The sequence below is a fragment of the Myotis lucifugus genome, unplaced genomic scaffold (genome assembly GCF_000147115.1).
Source record: "Myotis lucifugus unplaced genomic scaffold, Myoluc2.0 scaffold_28, whole genome shotgun sequence".
Classification (NCBI taxonomy): Eukaryota; Metazoa; Chordata; class Mammalia; order Chiroptera; family Vespertilionidae; genus Myotis; species Myotis lucifugus.
Genome location: NW_005871076.1, coordinates 9025178 through 9044115, shown reverse-complemented (window position 1 = coordinate 9044115; position 18938 = coordinate 9025178). Strand labels below are relative to the sequence as shown.

Below are 18938 nucleotides of genomic sequence, written 5' to 3'. Positions count from 1 at the left end.
GCCCCCACCCCCAATAAGGCCTTCAGGAAAAACTTCCAAGGGGGGCAGGGAAGCTGCTAACAGTCCAAAATGCAGTCCACACCTTTGAAAGCCAGCAACTTGCCAACCTCCCTCTGCACAGACAGCTCTGTCTCTCAGGTGTCTGGGGTAGGTTGGCTAGGAGAGCCTCGTACCTGATTTAGCTCCTCATCATTGGCCACGGCCAGCAGGATATGCCGAGGTGTGACCCGTCCCTTCTTGTTGTCCCTGGCCGCGTTGCCAGCCAGCTCCAAAATCTCCGCTGTAGGGAACAGAGGGGAAGAGCACATGATTGCATTAGAGCATCGGAGGCTCACATGCATCCTCCTGACCCCACTCATGGAGCTGGGAATGGACACAGGTATCAGTTCACGAAGCAGCTTCCTGAGGTGGGAAGATGCAGGCAGTCTGCCTGGCACACTTTGAGCTAAGTCACAGAAGTGCTGAATCAACCCCTGGTCCAACCCTGTTTTGGAGGTGAAGACAGAGGCTTACAGAGGAGGTGACTGGTCAAAGGTCCCTCAGTAAGAAGCGGTAGAGCTGAGATCTGAACTTACTTGTCAGAACAGGGCTGCCTGTAGTCGGCATTCAGATGTCACCAAGACCAACCCTGATAAGCCAATGGTGTGGTCCCTAAGAGTGAACCCTGCCTGCATGGAACTGAGCAATGGGTCATGCATGGGTTTCGGGGCCTCAGGGGGCGGTGGAATTTTACAGGTGCTTAGGAAGTCTCTGTCTATGAAGTTGATGTTGACCGCCTGCACACTCAGACTCAAAACTGGAAGGAGATGACTAGACTCTTTACAAAGTCAATGTCATAAAAATACTGTCAAACCTCGGTTCTCAAATGTCTCCCATCTTGAATGATTCAGTTCTTGACCAAGTTGTTCAAAGAAAAAAATGTCTCTGTTGTCAAAACAAACTTCAGTTTTCTACCTGATCACCCTTTCATGCTGATACCTCAGCATGACAAAAAGTGTTTCTCAGGCAACAAAGGAGAGAATGTTTTTATTGCTGGTGAAATCAATGATTAGCACAACTTTAAAACAGAAAGAGGCCATCAAGAGTGCTAACGCCCAGCCCTAGCTGGTTTGGCTCAGTGTATAGAGCATCGGCCTGCGGACTGAAGGGTCCCGGGTTTGATTCTGGTCAAGGGCACATGCCTGGGTTGTGGGCTCGATTCCCAGTAAGGGGCGTGCAGGAGGCAACCAATCAATAATTTTCTCTCATCACTGATGTTTCTATCTCTCTCTCCCTCTCCTTTCCTCTCTGAAATCAATAAAAATATATTTTTTAAAAAAAGAGTGCTGATGCCCAGTGCAGATGGACCTATCTCTTGCTAAGTGGAGAAGGGTGCTTGGGAAGCCTAGATGACCTTCGGCCTCTCAGGTGCCTGACCAGCCCAGCCTGCCCTTCGTTCTCCCGTGTTCATGGAGCAGGTGGCACGTCTGTAGTGCTATTGTCCTGACTACTGCCTGGGAGGGAGCCAAAGCAGGAGTCTGACCTGAGCACAGACCCTGAGAGTAAGGGCACGGGAAGGAGAGCCGGTCACAGCTGTTGCTGGGCTGGAGCCCGTGCAGCAGGAGGGCTGGAGAGGGGCGGCTGCAGCATGGAGCTGTAGCCCACTTGGCTGGCTTCCGGGCCTCCACCATTCCTTCCCCTCCCCAGCCTGCCCCCACTTTCTGAGGCCACAGGGAAGGCCATCAGTGTCTGCAGAGCCAGAATATACAGGAGGCAGGTGGATTACAACCTTTTCCCCATAATGTGCTAAGAAGTCTTCACCTGGCCTCAGAGAGAGAAAGAAGCACTCACAGTGGTGCCCTAAGCCCATCCCTTTGGCAAGAAGATCGTTTGAAATTGCGGTTTCTCAGAAAAAGTGGAGGGGGCCTGGTTCCTCTTCCTGCCTGGAGTGTTAGTGGAAGGCTCTCCCCAAGAGAAGGCACAGAGGCCGTTGGGGGCGGGCGGGGGGGGGGGATGTGGTCTTTTTATTTTTAGCAGTGCTGCTCTATTGGTGCAGGGAAGATGGAGGTGATGAATGCAAAGCCCTGAGGGTGGGGAAGGGCCTGATTTGGGTAGGGGACAGGCAGTATATAACACAGAAATAAAGCAATGGAGTGACTTATAAGTAGCACCCATGGCTGAGAAATCTGAAGATCAATTCTCCGGAATTCCCTTTGACTTCCATGAGCTTTTTTCCCCCATGAACCCTCACACTGTGGATGAAACTTCCAATGGCCTGAGCTTCTATACTTGGGAAATTGCAAGGACTGGGCTCACTTACTGCTAATTAAGCGGTGGATTCTGTGATGCCAGACTAGATCCACCTGAGAGTGACAATGAGGTGGCGTGGAGGGCCTGGGGGAGATGTGTGCAGTGGAATGAAGTATGATTTGGCTCCTTGGAAAGAGCTGGGCAGGAGTGTCATTCTGTTGCCTTCTTCTCCAAAGAACCAGAAAATCCAAGACTCTATCCTTTTTTGCAAAACTCTAGCTCACCTTTGAACTCAGCCCTGTGGAGTGGGAGGGAAGCTGTATCAAGTGGGGACAAAAAAGAGGCGCAGAGATCCATACTCCAGCTAGAATTGAGCAAAAGCCTTGTCTTCCATTTATTCCTGCTTGTTTGCCAGAGGAACAGTTACCATAGTAACCCCTTCATCAAGGGACACAAAAGACAGAGCACCTGGGAGACACACCTTTTATGAGAAGTGGGTGCCCTGCCCCACCCTACACTGCAGCACGCAGAGGGCTGGGCATTTTACAACAGCCAAGAAAGATAGGGGAGAAATCTGACTGATAACAAAAGCAGGAATCCAGGGCACAAACTCCCCTGGCCAAGTATTCATTAAAACCCACCCTTTGTCCTCAGTCTGACTGTAAAAGCCCAGTCGCAAAAGGCTTTCCTGGCTAAGAGAGGGCTGCCTGCTGCAGGGGAGGGGAGGTGCAAAACGACAGCAACTGGACAAGATGGAACAGGTCCCATCTGCCCTCCAGGGCATGTTCAGGAAGGAGAGGGTGCCCACTGCTGAGGAATTGGGGCAGGGTGTGAACCACCAGGAGATTTCCTGATTAGGTTTCCTTCCTAGTAAATGATCTGGGCTTTGCAAGTGATAGAAAGGCTAAATCAGGGGTCCTCAAACTACGGCCCGCGGGCCACATGCAAATACAAATATTGTATTTGTTCCCATTTTGTTTTTTTACTTCAAAATAAGATATGTGCAGTGTGCATAGGAATTTGTTCATAGTTGTTTTTTTAAACTATAGTCGGGCCCTCCAACGGTCTGAGGGACAGTGAACTGGCCCCCTGTTTAAAAAGTTTGAGGACTCCTGGGCTAAATCATGAAAGCCCAGCTCAGCTAAACATGGATTCCTGCCACTGCACCCCAAGCCCACCAGGATGCCCCCCCACACACACACTGGCTGCCTCCTGGGCTAGGGCAGAGTCAGCATCACCTGAATGGACCCCACACCTCACCTCAGGGGAAGGTGTCCTGCCCTTGATGCAGCTCCTGGTTTGGAAGGTTCTGGGCAATTCTAAAAAAATTTGTAACTTCTGCTGGTTCAAAAGAAAAGGAATTCTGAGAAAGAGAACCAGGAAAACACCAGATCTACAGATGCAAATCCTTTTCTCCAGTTTCCAGAGCTCAAAGCTTGCATCCTCTCTTGGAGGGAGTTTTCAGTAGCCACAGCCCTGTGGGCTGTAACCACAACAAATGGAATCTATAAGAAACCACAGGAGGAAACTGGAAAGAGCAGTTAGAAGAAACAGTCCCCTTACCAGGTTCTCCACCCCTCAAGCCAAGTCTTCCTAGCCAGTGACAGTTTCATTTTGTTACCACTGACCAACTCTAGTTTGGGACCTAAAGCACTTGGGGTCAACTGTGGAGATAACCCTAAGTGTGGTAAGGCTCCCTAATTATAAACACTACAAAGGGGACATACTGAATGAACACCACCAGCCAGCTCATGTGCTATTTTTTAAAGATCTTTTGTTTGTTTATTTGTTTGAAGATCTAATTTTCGAGACACCCAAGCAGCTTGGCTCCCACTCTTCAGCCTTTGTGCTGGCCTGGACCTTATTCTCTCCTCAGAGCAGCAAGCAATGCAGAGGCACCTTTGGGCCCAACTTTCCCCAGCCTCACTGAGCAAGATCATTTTAAGGCCACTTGACAAAATTCTCACAGCCTTGAATAACAGCATTATCTGGCAGCCTTTTCAGCTACAGACCAGCTGTCTGAACATGAATACCTTTGACAGGTCTACTTTCCAAGTTCACCCAGAGACCAAAGGCTTAGAGTCTTTTTTTTTTTCCCCCCCTCCAAACATCTTGAACTGAACCATATCTGCTGGATTGAAGCATTCTGTCTATCTTTCTTTAGGGAGATGAAGTCATGGTTTGCAGAATTAGACTCCTAACAGCTAACAGGTGATGTGTGGAGGCTGCGCCAAACTCTAAACACAAGCCTTGCAAAGCAGAGAGTTGGGGGCTTCTACAGAGCAGTTTGAAGCATCTCCTCTAACAAAAGAAATACTGAGAACAACCACCAGAAATCAAAGAAAAGCCAATGTTCACGTAATCCCAAGGAGAAAACAGATATTTGCTACAAAGCCAACAACATGACAAGGAATCTGTTTATTGTCATTTCTTCCCAGTCACCAGGCTTCCATCAGCAGTTTGCTGAGCTCAGAACTGTTTTACTCCATCCCTGAAGGCCTTAACTCATCAACCCCAATCGGAGAGTGCTGCTTAGGGTTTCCTGCACCCTGACTGCACCAGTTTCCTCCAATTCCCTCCATGGCCCAGAGTCCATTGGCTTACATCCCACCTTTTCAGGAGATGAATGGCAGAGTCTGAAGCCTGCTGAGCCATCGACCCAGAGCTCCAGGGCCTCACTTGTGGACACAGCAAAGCTCTCCAGATCTGCCTGTCCCAGGAGCCTCAAAAGGAACCAGGGATTCCACAGAGAAAATAAAACCTACAGCAGTAATTGAAGGTGGTGTTTTCTGTGCAGAGTATAAGGTATTTTATAAGAATGAGTCATTTTGTTGCTTTTCTGTAGATGTTCCAAATCTGACACAAACTTGTCCTGCTGTTAAGCCCACGTCACAGGCCCCTAATAAGGGCCAGGAGTTTAAGGGCCCAGGTGGCAGCATCTGTCCAGTCTATCACCTTCCCCACAAATTTTCCCAATAAGACAGAAACACAGCTTCACTGGAGAGTTTCTAAAGTCAGCTAATTGTTTTTCATATTTCAAAGTAAAAAAAAATTGCATTATACACATTAACAAAGAGATATTATGATTCTTGGCAAACATTACCTTCATCTAACCCACCAACACAGCCCCGTGCATGAATACCTTCCCCTTCCGGAAAGCCTTCCTCTACCTCCCCAAATCTCAAGAGCCTGTGTGTCAGCCACCTCCTCGGTCTGTCTTTGGTGGAGGGCAGGAGCCACCAGCACACCGTGGTTAGAGCTGGGGTCTTCTGGGTATACATCCCAGCTCCTGCACTGAACTGTAAGACGCGTCAAGAATTACCTGAGCCTCTGTTTCCCATTCTATAGAAGGGGGATGATAACTGAGGTTATCTCTAGGTTTGTGAGGATTAATGAGTTGCCAAGTTACTTGCTGAGAACAATGGGTACATGTAAGCTACTATAATTGAGGCTACTAGGACACTTGATCTTTTAAAAAGTATAGCAGGCTTGATTTCTAGGGGAAGAAAACTAGATTTCCCCCAATTTCCTTTATCAAAATAAGTGGCCAGCTGGCTGGCTGGCCCCAGCCAGTGGCTCAGTTGGTTGGAGCATTGTCTCATGCACCAAAAAAGGTTTTGGGTTTGATTCCCAGTTGGGGCACATACCTGAGTTGCAGGTTTGATCCCAGATCAGGGGCCTGCGGGAGGCAGCCAATCAATCAATCAATCTCTCTCTCTCTCTTTCCCTCCCTCCCTCCATTTCACTCTCTCTAAAAATCAATGGGGGGAAAAATCCTTGGGTGAAGATTAAAAAAATAAAAATAAAAAAAATAAATGGCTGGATGGATCGATAGATAGATGGACGTGCATGACAGCCAAGCAGAGGAAAAAGCAACATAGAAAACCTGGTGTTTCCTCCCTGAATAGTTTACTCTGTGGTTACACTTAACAGTTTACATGTGTTTGAAAAATGCACTTGAACCTGATTAACCTCAGTGCTGCCAGACTTGCCTTGATAGAATGCAGCACCCAGGGTGGCCCCATGGGCAGCCTCTGCTGTGGGATGGGGTCTAGGGCTTTTGTCTAACCCAGCAGGGTGTGCTATGGCAGGGGCAGAACCAAAGCCAGCCGCTGAGGCAACACCAGTCAAGGCCCCAGGAAGGAAGGTGGGAGGAGGAGATGCCTGGATTGCAGAAACCTGTTCCAATCTAGGGCCTGGCTGACAGCTGGGCAGGGCCCTCTGGCCCATGAGTCACTTGCTCTCAAGGTCTCTAAATTAAAATACAAGGAAATGGTTAATAAGAATGTTTGTTTTGATATGGAAAATCATAGGCATTTGTTCTTCATTCATCTCAGGAAGGGGTGAACAATCAGAGATGTCTGTTGAAATGAAATGATCTGAAGAGTGTAATGTAAAGAGGAACTCACTTAAAGAGCCCTGACAAGGTGCCATTACCCAGATGGATGTTTAAGGGGGAAACAAGTTACAGAACAGAGGCTTCCGTGGGGGGCTGCCATGGTGTAGGGAACAGAGGCAATGCCTGTCATGCACACTTACACACACATTCATCCGGATGTGCAATGCTTAGCCTCCTGGAAGTGGATCGGGGACTAAATCAGAAGGGACATTTTGCTCTACCCTCTTGTGTGCTATCTGAGTTTATCTTGTGCAGTTTATTTCTTCCAAATGTAAAATGAAAACACAGTGTAAATGACAAGAGGCAGCTATGCTACATTCCACCTCACTGGCCTTCTCAACTCCAAGTCACAAGCACCCTCCTGCCCTGACACCTGTCCCAGCCTACATAATCCTGCAGCACTTCCAATACTGATGAGACCACCTCTTCCCTACAACCAGCACAAGTCACTCTAACAGCCATCACCCCTCCTATGCTCATACCCATCTCATTCCTGTTAGTCCTTGACTTTCCTCCTTTCTGTCAGAAACTACTTGTCCTTCCAGGCCCATCCCTGCAGGACAGAGGCCCCTGTCCTCTTTGCCTATGCCAGGCCACAGATTGTCTCCAGCCTTTACAGATCATACCCTGTGCCCTTTGGTGATCCTCTGGGGCCCTCAGGGCCTGCACTCTCAGGAATATATGGCCTCCTCAGCCAGGCTGCAGCTCCATCATGAACAGGAGACAGGCTTGGAGACTAGACATATGCCATCCTCTTGAGAGGTCCACTGAAGACAAGGGAGATGCAAAGTGGGCTGAGTGAACCTGAGTCCTAGTTCTCTCCTTCTAACTGCTAAGGTTTCAGCTCCAGTAGAAAGCCTGCAGGAAATGCTCTTTGAGAGATGGGTTACTGTGCTGAATGACCCTGGAGATGTTCTTTAAACTCTCATAACCTCAATTTATCTCATAACTTTCCTAAGCAAAATAGGTGGCTTGAGGGTTCAGTGAGTTACCAGAAGTAAAGCACTTGGCCAGTGCTTGGCACAGGGTAAGTGCTCAACAGATGGCAGACCTTTTGTTAAACTGCTCTGCTTTGCCTTGCCCTCAAAGCACTGTCACAATTATAAGCCACAACCTGAATCTGGAATAGAGACTGTCAGGACCTGGGGTGGAGGTGGGAAGCAAATAACCCCCACAATGCTGCTCAAGTTAAGTACCCTCATTTTCTGAATGAACAGCAGATATTGACTTTCAGCAGTCAATATCCAGCTTTACAGAGGCAGCAGATAAATGTTAACCAGAGGCTACCTCAGTTACCAGTTACCACAGGGAGCATCTATTAGGATTATCGATGGCCAGGGAAGCCGGCGGATTAGCCTTTCCCAGAGGCCCTGGATTTCCAAATGGTTCCTCCAAGCAAGAAATGTGAGCTCTGGCAGGGAATGAGTGTCCTTCTAGAAAGAGGACATTTACAAATGTCTTCTATAGAGGCCATTCGACAAATGTCTCCATCTAGACAAATCGGAGTGTTGTCAATCCCAGGAAAGGACCCCTCAGTGTCAGGTGTCATTGCCAGCCTTTGAAGTGCCAGGAAACACACGGTTTCTGGCCACTAAATGGAAGGCACTTGCTTAAAAATGAGGAAGGTGGGGTGGGAAATGAAGGAAGAAAGGAAGGGAGGGGGGGAAAGGTGGGCGCGGAGTCTGAGCTATAGGCTGGCTGAGCAGCCTGGCAAATCTGAGGAGAGTTCTTGTCATCTTCTTGGCCAACAGAACCAGAAGAGGCGGTGGGTAGAGACAGGGAGGTGAAGGGAGGCTAGCTGTCATTAATACCCTTTGGGTTTGTGGCTTTTTACTTTCATATTTTATTATGGGTTGACTAGACAGACATAGAAGCCCTTTCGGGCAGGGAAAGAAAGCTAGAGAACTATAAATGTTGTATTAGTTGCTGATATTTTATCCAGAAAAAATATTAGGAGAGAAGATATTTGTAGAATTCTGACCCATTTCCTTCTCCTCTCAGTATGTTAGTTCTTTTAAAGCCATTCTTGATGGCCATCACAGAGGGGCTTCGGGGTATTGTTATTTTAATCAGGTGGGCAGCTTCTGGCCTCTGCTTTCCAAGGTATAGTTGAGACATGCTCAGCGGCTCTTGTGGCACTTCCAACACCATCCTGTTTGCCACCAATGCTGCCCTTCCACTTGCCTCTCCTCAGGCAGGTCTAGCCCACTCTGCCCTGGTGTTAATCCTAATTACACTTCATTAAAAAATCCGGGGTCTGGTTCAGCCCTCACTCTCATCAATTTCCTAACAATAGCAACACTCCTCCACCTGAAACTCATCCTCCTCTAACATATATATGGCCAGGGGCCCTCACATCCAAAACAACCGAACGGATGACCGAACAGGCTGAGTGGGGTGACAAGGCTGGCAGGGGGGGTTAGTGAGGGACAACCAAACAACTGAACAGCAGGCTGCGTGGGGCAACCAGTCCAGCAGAGGGGGGCAGTTGGGGATGAGCAGGTTGGCGGGGGGGGGCAGTTGGGGGTGATCAGGTCAGCAGGCAGAGGTGGTTAGGGGTGATCAGGCTGACAGGGGGGCTAGTTAGGTGTGGGCAGGCAGGCAGGTGAACAGTTGGGAGTCAGCGGTCCTGGATTGTGAGAGGGATGTCCAACTGTCGGACATCCCCCGAGGGGTCCCGGATTGGAGAGGGTGCAAGCTGGGCTAAGGGGGACCCCCCACCCCCGTGCATGAATTTCGTGCACTGGGCCCTCTAGTTCTTCAATAAAAGATTCACTGAGCAGCTGTGGAAGGTCAGTCCTCATGCAGGAGCTAAGTACAGAGTGGTGAGGGAGGGGTGGAGAAAGTGCAGCCCCAGCCTGGGGTCACTCATATGGCTCTGATATGTCTGGCCCACCACAGACACTGAATACAAATCTGTTGAAATCAACAATGATTCTTTCAACTCCCAACATCGGCTTGGCACCTTGCACATGGTCAGAGCTTGGTAACTCTTTCACAAATAGGTCATTCACAAGAATCTCTAAACAAGTGAACCAGACATCACAGCATTCAGGCAGTAATGAAGGAGGGAAGTGCAGGAAGATCCTCCGAGGCACTGGCCTGGTTTCATGTATTAGAACACTCAGGACCATGGCAGGCAGTGTCATCCCAGGCAAAAGCAGCCCCATGATGGCCCAGAATCCAGGCAAGCTTGACCTCAGTCTCAAGTTGACAGAGGAAACTGGGTGCTGGGAGAGGTTAGGGGCAGATCAATGATTCTCAGATTCTCCAAACTAAGGTTCTGGCTCAAATATAAACGTCAGTCTCTGCATATTACATGTACCCATTATCCTGATTTATTATTTTTTAAGATTACATTTTCTAGATTTATTTGGAAATTAAAAGGGGAAAAAAGATTATTATCTTTAGAAAGATATATAACATATACAGCACAGGGAAAACAGTAAATAATATTTTAATAACTATGTATGGTGTCTGATGGGTGTGAGATTTAGTGGAATGATCACTTAGTAAATTATATAATGTCAAATCACTGGGGTGTACACGTGAAACTAACGTAACACTGTATGTCAACTATAATTGAAAAATAAAAAATGATTACAAAAATGTAATTATCCAGAAAGAAGACCAGAGAAATAAAAATTATGAATGAGATGAACAGATAAGGAAGATAGGCTGAAACACTAACATATGTTTATGTTCCATATGGAGACAGAGATTATAATACAGACACTGGAGAAATAACAGCTTAAAACTTTAGGGATGACATAAAGACATGTTCAAAACCAGACCCTGAGAAAGTTTATCACTAAAAGACCTCACTGAATGAAATTCTAAATGATGTACTTCAGTCAGAAGTAAAGTGACCCCAGATGGAAGGTCAGAGATAAAAGAGGCATACTTAAATTGTGGTCACATCTTTTTCTTTTCCTAAACTCAGAAACAGATCTTATAGTGCTGTGTACTTTTCTATTGGAGCAAGCAAAAACAGAACCCTCGATACGGCATTTGTTTATACATGTGCAGACACTGATGGCAAAAAGTTGCATCTTATCCTTCAAAGGGAAATTGTGAAGCAACAGAGAGACTCCTTGACCACTGAGGATTCCTGGGAAACACAGTTTTTTTGTGTGTGTGTGTGTTTTTGTAATATATATTTTATTGATTTTTTACAGAGAGGAAGGGAGAGGGATAGAGAGTTAGAACATCGATGAGAGAGAAACATCGATCAGCTGCCTCCTGCACACCCCCCACCGGGGATGTGCCCGCAACCAAGGTACATGCCCTTGACTGGAATCGAACCTGGGACCCTTCAGTCCGCAGGCTTACGCTCTATCCACTGAGCCAAACCAGCTAGGGCCAACACAGTTTATCTTTAAGAAAGAAGAAAGGTTTTCAACATATGCTGCTGGAACAACTGGACATCCACATGCAAAAAAGTGGATCTAGACACATGTAAATGTAAAATGCAAAACTATAAAACTTCTAGGAGATGACAGAGGAGAAAATCTGCATGACCTTCAGTTTGGTAATGACTTTTTAGATACAACACTAAAGGCTCAATACATAAAAGAAAGAATTGATAAGTTGGACTTCATTAAAATTAAAAACTTCTGCTCTGTGAAAGACAGTATTAAGAGAATAAGATGACAAGTCACAAACTAGGAGAAAATATTTGCCAAAGAAAGCACTGAGGCCTTCCTTTTCTCTGATCCCAGTGATATAGGGCAACCCTGGCCCTGGGAGAGCAGGGAGAGAAGGGGTCGTTGTTTCACGAAGTGGGCCCAGGTCATATGTATGCTGTACTGGACAACCACATGGATTTTTCAGAAGGACTGGATAAAAACTCAGTTTTTCAGCTCTACAGCAGATTCATGTGCCCCTGGGAGAAGTGCCCCACAAGCTGTGCTGCCACTTCCACATCTCTGGTGGGGTGACGAGGTACTAGGGAAGTCCACCCTTTGGTGGTTTCTACACTCTGGCCTCACACCCTGAGGTCTGACTCTTCTGAGTCTGCTAACTGGTTGGCCATCTGACACCACACCATCAGGGAAATGTCAAAAGCATATAAAATGCTAAACCGCTGCTTTTTCAAGCATTTCTTGAAGTCATCACCACGGAGTCATCTATTCCTCCTGGGAGACTAAAGGAGGGTAGACTATGTAACATACGTGGATAGCACCTCCTTAATTATGTCACGATTTACTTTGACAGTGATGATTTTCTGTGATTGACTATCAATGAATATCAACAATAGCAAATATTAGTAAAACAAATAATTATATTAAAATCTAATTCTCTTTCATGCATGTATACATGCACACACAAGACATTTGGTGCCAGCTGTTGTATCTCTGGGCAGTGGAATTATAGTGAGTTTTAGCTTTAAATTTTCAAAGACAAATTACTCATATAACCACAAAAGGAAATATGCATTTAAATGCAGTGTGCACATACTCAGTACCCAGCATACTGGAGTTTTAACTTCAGTGTTTCCAACTTTTTTCTGGTTACAACCCTCTGGTTCATTAAAATCCTTAGTGGTTTTTATTTCCTGTGGTTTTTATTTTTAAAAGAAAATGAAGCTGGTGAAGGGCTTTCCAGAACAATGAGCACTATGGGGGTGCTGAGAACCCCAGGGGAGCATGAATGCTCAAGAAGGTGCTAGCAAGAGTCGGCTGGATTCTGACCTGAAGTGTTAGTTAGTCTAACATAGAGGTGGCCATATAAACTAGCAAGAGATGAAGGGATTCAGAGGGCCTCGAAGCATCAAGGAAGCAGCCTGACTGTCCTCCTCTTCCTGCCCTAAATTTAGCTGTGTGAGTACAGGACACTCTTGAGCGTCCTGGATAGAAAACTGGTAAAGAGGCCGGGTAAGTGACAGAGCCAAATGCAGGCTCTGCTGCACTTACAGATGGGGGCAGGATGGAGTGTGGCCCAGTGACTAACACCAAAGGCATATGCAACATCCGACCTGAGTTACAGATCAGAAATCAAACAAGCTGAAAGTTGGGATGAGGATGATCCTTTTATTAGCCCAAACCAGGTGTATTTTTAACACCCACCCTTTTCCTTGGGGTTTTACTGCAGGATACAGTCAGGTGTAAGGGCTGGGCCTCATCCAGTCTGTAAAGGTCATGGAGGGGACCCAGCTTGTTCCCCAGGTCAGGAGCTGGCCCTGTGAACTTCACCAATTAGTGAAATACACACAGGCAGCTTCAGACAGAACTGCCTGCTGTGACAGGATGCCAAGGGCCTGCTAAAAGAATGTAGAGATGCTAGTCACAGACAAGGGACAGGAGATTGAAGACCAAGGTTTGAAATAAAGGGGATGGGCAGGGGGAGGACTCGGGAAAATGGAAAAGGAGTAGGGGGTTAAGAATACAGAAATCCCAATGTCATCATCATTTGTGGATTAGATGTAAAGAAGACAGAAGAAAAAACTCTAGCCATAGCCTTAGCTTGTGAGAGGAAGAAATGCACTAACTACTGTGACACTAGGTTTTCAAACAGACCAGAGCTTAGGCATCTAAATCAGCAGACCTCTTACAGTAGTCACCATGTTTATTATAAGATGTCAGACATTCAGCCTTGAGAGCTGGTAGCCAGGGCATCTTTCTAAGGTTGAGAAATCCTCTGAGAGAGGATCTGATTTTTGCAAGCAGGCTTAAGTCCTAGGAGGTAAGTTATAGAATAAAATGTGTGATCAGGCTATGTAACAGGGTTTCTGGACCCCAAAAGAAGGAAAAGATATAATCACATATATTTTTGGATCTGATGAATGGCAACCAGGCCTGTTCTCTCAGGAGTTGAGTAAAATGGCTCCAAAGGCACTTCCTCCCAAGGTAAGCTCCTTGGGCAAGGACTCCTGTCATGTATTTCAGTGTCCAGCACAGGCCTGGAGGATGGTAGGCCCTCCCTGAGTCAGTGCCTGAGCAACTCAGCTTAGCAGGAAAGATGCACAGCTTCCCCAAGTCTCTACCTCCCCTAGCAAATATTGAAGTGCCTTCTGTGTCTAGAGCCATGGATGGAGGAGGAAGACTGAGGTTCCTTATCTATGAGTCAAGCTTTGTGCCTCTGCCACAAGAAGCCAGATCAAAATTCATTCTGTATAGTGGCTCTCGATTTTATTTCTTCAGTAGCATTGCTCATAGTGCCATTCCTCATGAGCTTAACCCACAACAGTGTCCCCTACACTGTACTGTGTATGGTGTTTAAAGGTATTTCTTGAAAGGCTTTTGTGATATAAGTTTGGGAACTACAACATATCACATTTCCTTTACTTGGAGATTCACAATGACACCAGTGTGTTAAAGGCCCTGAAAAGTCCTACAGTAAGAAAAGCTGTTTCTTGGTGAATCCCAAACTTAAAAAAGTACCTTTACTGAGGAACTCATCAAAGTCATTCATATATCTATCTCAAAAGAGGGGATGACGGTCTTGCTGTCTCCTCACTTCAGCCAGAGAGCCCTATTTTTTGGTGCACTACCTCTTCAATTTCACCAAACACCATAGTTCTGCTGAATATAATTTGAGCAATACTGACTCAGAATGCCTTGGACCCGTGACTTGAGAGCATCAGATCACAAATGTGCTTCCTCTCTCCTCTTCCACACAATTCTCATTTATCCCTCCACTCCCCTACAGCCCCACTCTGGGACTCAAGTTTAACTTATCGTTTAGATCTGCTTATTCCCTTGCTGTTCTGTGGGATTGTATGTCCCCATCATCAATGGAAATTTCACTGGGGCAAAAGCCATGTCACATGTTTCTTAGTTCACAAATCCTATACTTTCCAGCACTGTGCAGTGCTGTGCTAGGCACAAGGGAAACTCCAAAGAGGCCTGAACTAAGTCAAGTTCCCTTTAAACATCTAGGGTTACACCTAGATGTTAAGAGAGAAGTGCCACAGTACTATGAAGGCAAAGATGATGCCTCAAAGAAACTGCCTCAGTTTCCCCAGGACACTTGTTTTTAGCTATCATTTATTGAGGTTTACTATGATTGCTGGCTAAATTTATGTGGTGCAATATTAATCTGCACAGCAACCCCAAAAGGTGAGACTATTATAACCCCTTAGGCTAGAAGGTCAAAGGTCAAGGGGGTAGAGAATGGCATGAAGCCCACACAATCCTAGGCCTGAAAAGACAGCAGACAACATCACATTCCTCAGGAAGAGCTCTGATCAGAGTCCAGCAGCGCTGCAGAGCCAGGCACACAGAGATTTGGGGAAGGAGCTGTCTGGTCACCAGGCTCAACCTTGTTCCAAATGTTGATTTTTCCTTTTAAGTTCAATAGATGACTGGGTTCTGGACCCAAGAGGAGAAAAAGACACCAGCTTCAAGTTTCAGAGCTAAAAGCAAGCCCTTCCATCACCATCCCTAAGGGAATGGTCATGTCCAGTTGTTCCAGCAGCATATGTTGAAAACCTTTCTTCTTTCTTAAAGATAAGGCATGCCTTCTCCCTGCATCCACCCCAGCCTTGATCAGACCCTAAGGAGGAGCGCTTCCATTCCCGCCCTGAACACATGTTCTGCACAGGGAAGCGTGTAACTGGTGGCCCCAGGCATGCAGGGCTGCTCCCTGTTCAGACACTCTCATGCTAGTCTGGCTTCAGCTCTGCCCTAACGCAGGCCCAGGGCTGAGTATTCGGTTCTAGCTAACTGGAAAATCCTTCCAGGTTTCTATGAGTATGTCAGGAGCTCAAGTCAGAAGTGGACCATGACACCAGACAGAAGAGTTTGATAACAGGGCATCCTGGTGGTGAGTGTGACACAGGTTTTAGGAAGATGTGTCAAGAGGCAGCTTGAGCAAACCAGAAGGAGTAGGCCTGAAGCTGCCAAGATATTCTGTAGGTGCTGGTGAGGCCCAGTGGGTTCTGACCAACTGAAAGGACAACACACATGAGTGGACAGTGACAGCTTCCATCACCATCCTTAATGGAAGTGGGCAACCCCTAGTCACCTCAGCAGCCAGAGCAGGATGACTGGGGACTCCTTCCTCTCTTTGCTTTAACCCTAATGTAATAGCATGTGGGCATGTACACTGTGCCGGCAAAGCAAAGCTACTCACACGCACCCTCTCATTTCAGCCTCATAATAACCCTATGAGTTGTTGTTATCCTCAGTTGACAGACAATAAAACCACAGCTCAGAGATGTGATTTGCCTAAAGCCACAATTAAGAAATGGCAGCTCTGACACCAAGGTCCACACTCTGAACTGCTGAGCTCCACTGCCTCTACCTGATTTCCACTGAACATTATGGCACCCCAACTGTTCCCCAGGGCTGGCCACCTGCTCCAGAGCCGCCGAGGTCTAGGTGGGCCCTGCAGTTCAGCAGTCCTATTAGAAACCCCTGAGCATCCAGACCCCCACTCATCTCTTCACGGGAGCCTTCTGAAGGGAGGAGGCTTGGCCCAGCCATTCCAAAAGAGCCTTGTGTTGCATACCCCCATCACCATTCCTGCAACTGTCTGCCAGCTGTAAGGGTCTGTGCCTCGCAGACAGGAAAACAATCCCTCCATAGTACCCTTTGGGTGAAAACTAGACAAGCAGGGCAATCTGGTTAACTGATTAATACACATCCTCCAGGAAACGTTTCTTGATTCCTTCTCATGGCACAGGTGGTCCTGCATCATCACCAAGTTTCTCTTGCCTGTACCTATCCCTGGACAGACACCTCTTAGAGGTGGGGATAGGTCTTGTTCTGGCTTTCTAGTATATTCCAGTGCCAAATACATCACAAATCTCAGTGAGGACCTGCTAAATGCAGGTACTTCCCTCATATGCCTTGTATCTGGCCATGATCTTGACTAGGCCCTGAGCTAATTAGGGGCTGGTACCCTGGCTTCCCCCTCTTTTGATATCTTCCCCAAGCTCTCAGAAGAGGCTGGCTGGCACCCAGTAGGTGTATCCAGCACAGATGAGCAGATGGCAGAGCCCCTCTCCCACCTCTCACCAGGCAGGTTGCCCTTCACTGCACTTATCAAAGTCGGTAACCATCTGGGTTGGTTGGTTCTTTCTCCCAACTAAACTGTGAACTCCAGGAAGCAGAGACCATTTCTGCCCCCATCATTCCTAAGCTCTCATACAGAGTCTAGCATGGTGCCTGGCACACAATAAGTGCTCAATAAATTTGTGGAATGAATGGGAAAGGGTCTTCAACAAAACAAAAGCAAATAGCAGAATAGAGAGCTTGGTCACCTATCCTTTTTACTTAAGGACCAAAACCGAAGTTCTGAGTGGGCAGATGCCCAGGACTTCCAAATATCCACATGCTCTCATGTTCTAGCCAAAGGGGCTCAGGGTGGGTCACCTTCTGAGAACGGTGAGTGTGGGTGTGCAGCACTGTTCTAAGGAGCAGAATGGAGCAGTGTTTTTACTGGGCGTGGCCCCAGAACTCAGCTCCTATCCCATCATCAGGACATAGGATACAAGTGACCACAGCAGTGACCGGACACAGAACTGCTGGCTCATGATGTCTCTCAAGGTGCCAGTCATGCAGGCTCGGCACCATGTTGGGGAACTGGTGTTAGGCAATGGTCATGCCAGTGACTCACCACTGTGTGCAGACAGAGAAAATCGTTCAGATTCAGCTAACTAGAGCTTTGTGGAAGGTTTTGCAAAAACTTAAATATGTACAACAGGGGTTAACTTGACTAATATGAGAGTAAGGATTTACCATAAACTACTTTTCCAGCTCTAGTAACAGGTTGCCCTGGCTATTCCCACTCCCCTTTGTGACCACTACCATATACCTATGGTAGCTGGGTGTGATGGGTGTGGGTGCAAACAGGATCAAGGTCTCTGGCTGCCATGAGAACGGACCCGCTGACTGTGACCTCATCATCTCTGTGCTCAGTTTCAGAGCCAGCCAGGCACAGACAAGGAAAACGTACAGGTTTGCTGTGTGGACACTAGTTTTCTCAGAGATGATGTAGCAGTGGTATCCCCCATCCCACACCCTGAAAACTAAAAAGAGAAAGCTTGATGGAAGAAATGAAACTGATGTTGTACTTGACCTAATGACAGTGTCTATGAAAACTCCAGTGATAGGGGCACCATGGCATTTGGAAACCAAAAAACATAGGCTGTCTGGTTTGCACATCATGTCAGCTTTCCCCTTATGGTCAAAGCCCCTTTGGCTCTCACAGCAGCCTGGAGTTGGTGGAGCAGGACTCTTGTGTCCATATGAGTTGTAAGGAAACCGGTCCAGGAGGTTAAGTGACTCACTCTAGGTCAGTGGTCGGCAAACTCATTAGTCAACAGAGCCAAATATCAACAGTACAACGATTGAATTTCTTTTGAGAGCCAAATTTTTTAAACTTAAACTATATATGTAGGTACATTGTTATTAACTTAATTAGGGTACTCCTAAGCTGGCCTTTGCTAAAAACGTCCTCAATCTGATTGAGGTACATTCGCCGAGGTCCACCCCTTCCAAACTCTCCCATCCACACTCGTATAATTGTTTCGTCTATCTCCTTTCGTTCATCCTCTCTATATGTCCAAACCATCTCAACATACCTAAAAAAAAGTTTCATTTTATAATAATAAAGCCACCATCACAAAATAATTACAATTCTTAAATTGATGACAAAAATACCTGTAGGATTTGCAGCTGGTTGGAAAAATACAGGTAACTCTATGCTTCGAGTAGGTACTTTTGTCACCCCGCGCGCGATTTGCGGACGCGACTAGCACTAACCACTGCACATGAGACTGCTGACTGACTGGCTCACTCAATTTGTGCATGAATCGTGCGCGCCTCCCCCGCGCTGCGTATCCCGCGGACCGCCTCCGCGGCCCGACCGACAAGCCCCCCCCCCCCACCCCCGCCCCGTTCTTCTAAGGCCACTTCTTCAAAATAGACTCGCCCAGGCCGAAAACCGACTTCTGCGCATGGGCCACGAAGTTTCAATCACACTGTACGTGCGCGCCCGCACGTGGTATTTTGTGGAAGAGCCACACTCAAGGGGCCAAAGAGCCGCATATGGCTCGCGAGCCGCGGTTTGCCGACCACTGCTCTAGGTCACACAGCATGTAAAGTGCCAAGCCAAAACTAGAAAATGTCCTCTGATACCTATCTAGTGACTTTTGTGGTCTCCCTGGATGGCTGCCAGCATGTGTCACATAAATTCTGGGCCTCTGTTTCTTTATCTCGATAGTGAGAAGAATCATGCCTAGCTCATGCTACCAGGCATGTCACCTGTAAGAGTCTCCGACATGCACAGAGTCAAAAGTCCCAGAATATGTGCAAAACCTCACAACTATTAACACACCCATTATGACGGTGCTTTCCATAGG

General features: G+C 47.0%; 1 protein-coding gene across 11 annotated transcripts in view; it reads right to left on the bottom strand.

Annotated features, from left to right (window-relative positions):
• The window catches only part of LOC102425000 (core histone macro-H2A.1), a 64899-nt gene that overhangs the window by 43735 nt on the left and 2226 nt on the right, over positions 1–18938 (bottom strand). For all 11 annotated transcript variants that reach the window (XM_023752151.1, XM_023752150.1, XM_014453895.2 and 8 more), the window contains exon 2: positions 174–280. In XM_023752151.1, the coding sequence (XP_023607919.1) occupies positions 174–280 (107 nt within the window). The remainder of the gene's footprint in view (positions 1–173; positions 281–18938) is intronic.